This window comes from Chinchilla lanigera, unplaced genomic scaffold (genome assembly GCF_000276665.1).
Source record: "Chinchilla lanigera isolate Chin_1 unplaced genomic scaffold, ChiLan1.0 scaffold00041, whole genome shotgun sequence".
NCBI classification, from domain to species: domain Eukaryota; kingdom Metazoa; phylum Chordata; class Mammalia; order Rodentia; family Chinchillidae; genus Chinchilla; species Chinchilla lanigera.
This window is the reverse complement of record NW_004955442.1, coordinates 13,413,239-13,421,439: the sequence shown is the minus strand read 5'-3', so window position 1 is coordinate 13,421,439 and position 8,201 is coordinate 13,413,239. Positions and strand designations below refer to the sequence as shown.

The 8,201-nt window shown below is 46.3% G+C and overlaps 1 protein-coding gene across 2 annotated transcripts in view; it reads right to left on the bottom strand.

Annotated features, from left to right (window-relative positions):
- Positions 1-8,201, bottom strand: part of Adcy9 (adenylate cyclase 9) — a gene marked incomplete at its 5' end in the record, with an annotated part of 123,528 nt that overhangs the window by 12,377 nt on the left and 102,950 nt on the right. For both annotated transcript variants that reach the window (XM_013517879.1, XM_013517880.1), the window contains 3 exon segments: positions 2,201-2,349; positions 3,791-3,950; positions 7,614-7,822. In XM_013517879.1, coding sequence (XP_013373333.1) covers positions 2,201-2,349; positions 3,791-3,950; positions 7,614-7,822 — 518 coding nt within the window.

Here is an 8,201-nt window from a genome sequence, read left to right as displayed (position 1 = left end):
CCTTGCGCTTGCCAGGCAGGCGCTTTTGCCGCTGAGCTAAATCCCCAGCCCCAAAAGTAGGATTTATTTTGCATAAAATAATGTATTCATTATGGTTTCCTTTCAAATGCTGAATGGTAGTTTCATTTTAAATTCCCTTTGGAATCTTAATTTGCATATCTTTCATACTGTTATTATTATATTAAGTAAACTGAGGAAGGTTACTTACTGTCCATGACTGACCAACCCTTTGTTAATACTCAAAGATACACTGAGGCTATTAATTTGATTCTGTCAATACTGGAACAAATTAGGACATTTTGTGCTTTTGAAATTACTAAAGCAGTAGGTTCTCAGTGGCATTCCTAGTGAGTCACTTGGGAAGTCTCCCTAATTGTCCTAGTAATTTGGAGACCCAGAATGTTAGGTGTTCTGCAAAGCACAAAGAAGAAATGTCCCATACAACTTGAAAGTAATCTGTTCCTGCCAGGCATGGTGGGACATGTCTGTAATCTCAGTACTTGGGAGGCTGAGGCAGGAGGATTGCTGCAAGTGCAAGGCCAGCCTGGGCCACAAAGTGAGTTTAAGGTCAGTCTTTTTTTTTTTTTTTTTATCTTTTTGAGACAGGGTCTCACTATGCAGTTCAGGCTGGTCTTTGTAGCCCAGGTTGGCCTCGAACTTGCAACAATCCTCCTGCCTCTTAATCTGTTTCCCTAAATCCTCTATAATTATGAATGGGTGATTCTTTGTTTTTATATATTTATTTTTTTATTTTAAAAAGAAAAAAACCCCAAAATTTCAAAACAAGATGATAGGGTGATTCTTTGATACATGCGAATAGTTAAACATTTTGTATAAGTTAAAGAAAAAGCCTGATATTTAGGGAAGGTTTGTTAGAGAAAGAGAAGCTTAATGAGTTTAAGAGATGATAAAATTTTTAAATAAAATACTCACTATGTGTATTCTACTATCCAAGGTATTGTTATTATATGTTGTTATTTCAAACACATATTTAGTTGACAAAGCTTAAAAGCCACAAAATCAGTTACAGATGTGCAACAGGCAATTTGGGACTCATTTTAACAAAGAACCAAACATTATTCAACTAGAAGAAGCCCAGGGAAGAGAGACTACAAGGTATTTTAAATGCTCTTCTCACTGCCATCCGATATTTTTTAAATTCCTGTAGCACAATGAGAACTGCTCCTGTCCCCACAGGTCCACCACGGGACTCCTGCTTCTCTATCTACACCACCCTCTATTGCTCAGCACCTGTCAGGTACAGGGCTGAGAAGGGGATTCTGGGTACCAGAGACTGAACTCACTTGTCAGTATGTAGAAGAAGTTCAAGAGCAAGGATAGATGTCCAGTAACTGGTCATTCTTTCTGTGTCTCATGTCATAACATGGGGACTGACATGATATACCGTACTGTAATATTATAAATAAGACCTTAGCCATTTGTAAAATCATCATGTCTTCATTTCTTTACTTTGACAACTATAACCTGGAGCATATGCCCTACTCCCTCCTCATCTCTGTGCCTATCTAGACCTCTGCTCTTTCAGTGTCCTCGTCATCTTACGTGATGGCTTCAGGTCTTACACTCTTAAATTTCAACTTACTACAAGCGAGTTCAGGTGTGTCACTACTGCATTATGCCTTCCAGGGATAGTCACCCAAAGAGTCTATATTCAAACATGCACTGACCGACTATCCCTTCCCCAAAATGTTTGGCACCAGAGTTCTGGATTTTGAAATATTTGCACACACACACAATGAGATATCTTGGGGAAGAAAACCAAGTCTAAACATAAAATTCATTTATATTCCACATACATAGTATACAGATAACCCGAAGGTAATTTTATACACTATTTTAAATAATTTTATTCATGAAACAAAGTTTGTATACAATGAACAGTAAGATTTATGACCTCATGTTAGTGCTCAGAAACTTTCTGATTTCTAACACTTTGGCTTCTGAATTACTGGATTAGGGATGCTCAACCTTTAATATGTTGTTATAACTGATTTTTTCTTTGCATATTGTTCCTGGGACACATTTTTATTTTTAGGACATTATGTGTGTTGGAAGTCATTTCTGGTCATGATAGAAATACCTGTCATCAAAGATAGCATCAGTGCTAATGTGAAAGTGCAGCAGAGCCCTGAGTGACACCAGGTGAGGAGGGAGGGAGTGGAAGACGCCAACCGCATACCTGTCTGGACACAGGGAGATGTAGAGCAGAAGCAGTGGCCCAGCCCCCACAATGGTGGCAAGGGAGGACCTCATCCAGGAGCTGAGCTGGCAGAAGTTACAGTAGTGCACGACAGCCACTAACACGGCTGAGCTGGTGAACACTGTGAACTGCAAGAGGAGCCGGTGTCAGGACAGCGTGTTCCCACTCCTCCCGCACCTCGCCCCGCATCCCCCCCAAGCCATCCCACCCCAGAGGCCCTGCTCTTTCACCTGTGTATCTGTTTAATACAGAACACTGCTGACACCACCCAGAGGCCTATCCTTGTGCAACAGTTCTTACTTTTGGTGAGCCAGTGGCTTCAAAGGGAGATCACACATTTCTACCTTCATGAAGTAGTGCTTTAGTTTATAAGAGCACACAGGCACAAAGACTCTCCTCTGGGTGTGTGGAAATGGCACACATCATTTTGCTGGAAAGGAAAAGAAGGCTGCCCCTGGGGGAATTACTGCCAGGGGATGTTACCTTCCAAACACTTTTCTTTTAGACCCTGTTGCAAACCTGCTGAGATGCATTTTGACACTAAATACCAAGTTCAATCAGCCAATCCCGATAGCTCATGCTACATACCAAAAATATAATCTTCCACCACAGCATTAGTTCACCCTTTATGGAATTTAACTCAAAAGGCACCCTGAGCAGAGAGCTGACCCATGTGCAACTAAAGGACTTGAGCTAGTTCTGAAGACCAGCATGTTATCTTACATCAGCTGAGAACCTGGGTCAGCTACACTTTTTGCAAAGCATGAAGAAAAACACAAATACTCCTCAACTTAGAATAGGGTTACATCTCAATAAGCCCATCATCACTGTAAATTATTATAAGCCAAAAATGCATTTAATACCCCCTATCTACGGAACAGCACTCTGACCCACCTTAACTGCACTCAGAACATCTCCAGGAGGCTACAACTGGGCAAAGTCAGCCAACACTGACTTATTTGATAATTTAGCATGGATAACCTCGTGTAATTTATTGAATACTGAAAGTGAAAATCAGATCGGGTGTATGGGTACACTTTAACACCACTGTGAAGTAAAAAACCATGGTAAGTCAGGGACCAACTGCAGCTGCTTTGATTTTATTTTATTTTTTTTTGTTTTTTTTTGAGACAGGGTCTTGCTCTGCAGTTCAGGCTGGCCTTGAGCTCACTTTGTAGCCCAGGCTGGCCTTGAACTCACAACAATCCTCCTGCCTCAGTCTCCCAAGTGCTGGGATTACAGGCATACGCCACCATGCCCGGCTTGCAGCTGCTTTGAAACTTGACAGAGACTGTGTGAAGTTGGAGGGGCTTTATCATGCTCACTGGGAAATGTCAGTGTGGCCAGCAAAAGTCCACACTAGATCATGTTTTATTTATTTGCTTGCTTGCTTGCTTACTCATTTACAGATTGCACTTTAAAGGGCAGGCTGGAGGAAGTAACAGAGTCACCTCTTCGAGGGCCTGTGTTTAAATCAATGTCACGTGTAATCACACTTACTTAAAGAGGGAGCACAGGATGTTAGGGAGCCCAGAGGGTTTGGAGATAAGACGGCCAGCTGTTACTTACATGTACGTTCGTCTCAAACTCCGAGGTGATATGTGAATAGACAGCAAGGGCAGGCAGGGATACCAGGACAGCCCCGATGCAGTGGCGAGGTAGCCAGCCAGCGATCCACTCCAGCAGGTGCTGTGTGCATGCCATGACATCCTCCAGGAAGAACACCATCCTGGGCAGGGACAGAGGGAAAGCAGGGGCAGGGGGCCCTGGGGTTAGCCTGCCAGGACCAATGGCAGTGGGACCCAGTGCTGCTTTTGACAGTTTGATGCTGCTGCTGGTGCCTGAGGGGCAGGAGTGTAAGCAGGAGGCAGAGTCCTTCCATCCCACACTTGGTAGAAGGCACAGGGCCTGGACTCACTTCGCTCGTCACACCTGATTTTAAGGCACCTGTTGCATTCTGATAAAGTGTGCTTGTCAAAAGCCAAGCTCATACCTCTGCAAGTCCAAGAGAGCATGGAGGAATGGTAACAGGCCCTAAGTAAAGTCTCACGGGACCACTATGTATAGCGGTCACTTGTTCCCACCTGCTCTGGGTGGAGGTCTCCAATGCAGCCCTTTTCGAGGTGCTTTGTGGGGGCTTCTTGGTTGTCCCGATGAGGAGGGTAGTTACTGGCATCTAGTGGGTGGGAGCCAGGGATGGACACTCCTGTAGGCATGGGCATGCGCCACACAGTGAAACTCTGCCTTGCATCCCAACAACTGCTACTCACAGCCTGGACAACCATGGAAGTAAAGAGCCCGCCTAGGGCTGGACTGCATTTCATGTACAAACGGCAGTTTTAGGTGCTGGTAGCATACCAGTGTTCCAGGGTTCCAGCTTCTCTGCAAACTAAGTAAAGATTGTCCTTTGTGTTACTTGGGACATCAAGGGTCATTCGGCATTTCAGAAAGTCACATCACTAATTGAACCCAGTTCATGGTACGTGGCCATGTGCCGCCGAGGCCTGGATTCCTGACTGCCACACAAACACGGGCATGAGGAAAAACAGCAGTTTTGCTATTTTCTAGGTAGCAGTGCTCTGGCATCTGGCAGGTATGAGGTGAAGCACTGTGCATTTTATCTTAAACGATTTTCCTTGCATTTCTCCTTCATATCACAGTGATGGCATTTTACTGATGCTTTGCAAATGTGTGTCTGGCTGAGCTGCATCTCAAGAAGGTGATGCTGACACAATGAAATACGTTTTACGCAGAGGGGAAGCTAAGTATGTGATGAGGGGGATGGCTCGTGGCTGAGGGACGGGATTCCTGGGTAGGGGCAGAACCAGCAACAGGAGATGCAGCGGAGGCTGTTGGCGTCCTCGTGGGTTGGAAACTTACACATGTTCCGGGAAGACCAAACTTTGTCTCAGGGCGGCGGCTGAGGCGTAGGGAACGGCCCACTGCCTGTGCCTTTGAGAAGGCAGGAGCCGCCGCTCTGATTCAGCAGCACAGGGGCCTCTGGCCCAGAATGCCTGCAACACATCCACAGCTTTGGCTGAGCTCAGCCATGACCAGGAGGAACTACTGACTCGCAACCATTTCTCGTATGGACACAAGCACAGTCGAGCAGTGCTAGCGCCCTGGAGAGCTCCGGCTTCCTGATATGTAAAGGATAACAGAGCCCTTGGAACGTCTCCAAGAACAACCACCGACTTTCTTACAGGCGGGGTAGGGAGGCCCTGTGATGGGGGAAGAGGGAGCGGGGTCCCCTGCCAGCAGACACGGGCACTGCGGGCCCTTCACAATCGACCTCGAAATCACAGCATTCTGAGGACGACACCAGCTGGTTCCTGGGGCTGAAGCGGAGGAAGAAGACCTGAAGTTGAGATGTGGGAGGCCCTCTGGGAGAGTAAGCAACACGCCAGGCCAGTCTCTGGGGAAGCTGCACAACTGCCTTCCTTGGGGTGCCTACATATTCCACAGCATGGGTTCTTTTATATCTTGGATGCTAGATAAAAGGAACAGAGGGGCCAGAGGAAACTTTTAAAGGCCCAGCCTTCCGTAGGCTTTGACAGTTGTGGCAGGCTGAACCCAGCCACGATGCTCACGTGGGAGTAGAGTGGCCCCCTCACTCAGCAGACACGGGTGGAGTGTGCAGGTGTGGACGGCCAGTCACTATCTGCAGCCTTATGCTTGGGAATCCAGGTTCATCTCTATTCTTAGGAACTGGGCCCAAAGGAATAGGGAACAATGGTTAAATGGGTAAAAATAAAAAGATATGGTGTCAATGCTCGCTTCAGGAAGACCAACAGCCACAGGTTCCTGTACTAGACAGAAATCTGGAGGGCCCTGGGAGGATGGGGGAGTGATGGGGTTTCTTCTTGGGGTGAGGGAAATGTCCTAAAATTATAACTGTGGTAATGTTTGTATGGCTCTGTAAATTTAACTAAAAATCACTGAATTCTATATTTGAATGAGTTTACTGTGTATGAATTACCATAATAAAGCTGATTTTTAAAAAGGGATGAGACCAAGCAAGGTGCCAACAGTCATCTTGGTTTGGGTTCTGCAGAAACAGATCTTGGGCAAGATGTGTCAGCAGTTTCTTTGGGACACCCAGGTCAGGCATAGGGTTGAGGTGGGGAGGAAAAGCAGTCAGAACAGTCACTTCTGTGGTGAGGTGCCTGACCCTGGCAGGGATTTCAGGAGAGGGTGGAGACACACCTTTAGTACCGTCTCAGTCCAGGGAGGGGGGTACGGCCTCAGCAGCTGTTCTCAGCTTTGGCAAAGCCAGAGTGGCATGTCAGACAGAATCAGCATTTGTAAGTCTTAGGATGGCACCTTGCTAATTTTTTCTGTACTGGGATGTTGGTTAAGAGTAGCAGAAACTGAGCCAGGTGTGGTGGCGCATGCCTGTTAATCCCAGCACTCGGGAGGCTGAGGCAGGAAGATCATTGTGAGTTCGAGACCAGCCTGGGCTACAAAGTGAGCTCAAGGCCAGCCTGAACTGCATAGTGTGACCCTGTCTCCAAAAGACAAAAGAAAAAAAAAAAAAAGAGTAGCAGAAACTAATGGTCAAGGCCTTTCTTCCCATTTTTGTTTTACCCTGACCTCCTGGGGGCAATAACCTGAGGATTTCGGTAGGCTGAAAGGCTTTCCTCTTGAGCTTTCCAGGACAAGATGAGGTGGCTGTGCCACCAGGAGGCAGGTATGCAGGGCAGTCACATGCTGTCTACTCAGAGCCTTCATCCTTTTGCTTTTTGAATGGCCTGTCTTTTTATTACTGAGATGTATGAATGTTGACATTCTACGTATTAAATCCTTGTCTCGGTGTGACCTACAAATATTCCCTCCCATTCTGGTTCTCTTACTTTCTTGACGGTATTCACAAAGATCCAATTTATCTATTTTTGGGATTTTGATAATTTTGATAAAGTCCAACTTATCCATTTTCTTTCCTCACTGCATGTGCTTTTTGTGTCACATGCAAAGGTTTCTAGGTTGGTTCTTACATTGAAACGGGGCACCTGCTCACCTACTGCACCTATCATTTGCTCGCCGTGCACTTTTCTTTTTCTTCTGCCCTTTCTCATTTCCTTTCTTCCCACTTAATCTCTGACACAGGAGATCAAAGAAAAGCTGGTAGCAGCCTGGCCGGCAGAAGACACCGATCCTATCCAGTAAGCAGGTTCCCAGCTGCAGGGAAGGCCAGTGTCTGCAAGAGGATGCTGCAAGGTGGGGTGGGAGCAGGAAACGAAGGCTTGTTCCCAGAGATGGGCTTGGAGGGACAGCTGACTTGAGACTCCTAGCCTATTGGGCTGTGGTCAGCCTATTCTGTCATAAACTGTGGGACCAGAAGAGGGAGCTAAAAGCTTAACACTAGAAAGCTGCCCGCAGGCAGGAAGCTCACCTGATGGACACTACAAGGGACAGCACTTCTAGCAGCAGCGCTGCACCGAAGATGGCCAGGGCAGCTGGTGGGGGAGGCGTGGCAGTGGCTCCATACTTCAGGAAGCAGGTGACAGAGAGAATCAGGAATACTGTTGTGGACAGCAGCACATCCAGGAGGGAGCTGAAGGTGGCACTGGCGAAAGTCTTCACAGGAGAGTTCTTTATGACCTGTGTGAAGCAGGAGTGGACTAGCATGAATTAACGCCGCTGAAAATGGTGATGGAGTATAATTCGAAGAGAAAAAAGTAGTAATGCTTACTTAGTGCTTGCTTATTCCAGACCAGGTACAGGGTAGCAGGTGATATAGGGGGCCATTTTTTTTGGTATTTCCCATTTCATAGTAAGAAAATAAAGGCACACAGAAGTTAAGAAACTTGCCCAGGTTGGGTATGGTGGTGTACATCTGTGATCCCAATACTCTGAGAGGTTGACGCAGGAAAATCACAAGTTCAAGCCCAGCATGGGCAACTTAGCAAGATCTTGTCTCAAAATAAAAAATAAAAGCCAGGTATGATGACACATGTCTGTTAATCCCAGCACTTGGGAG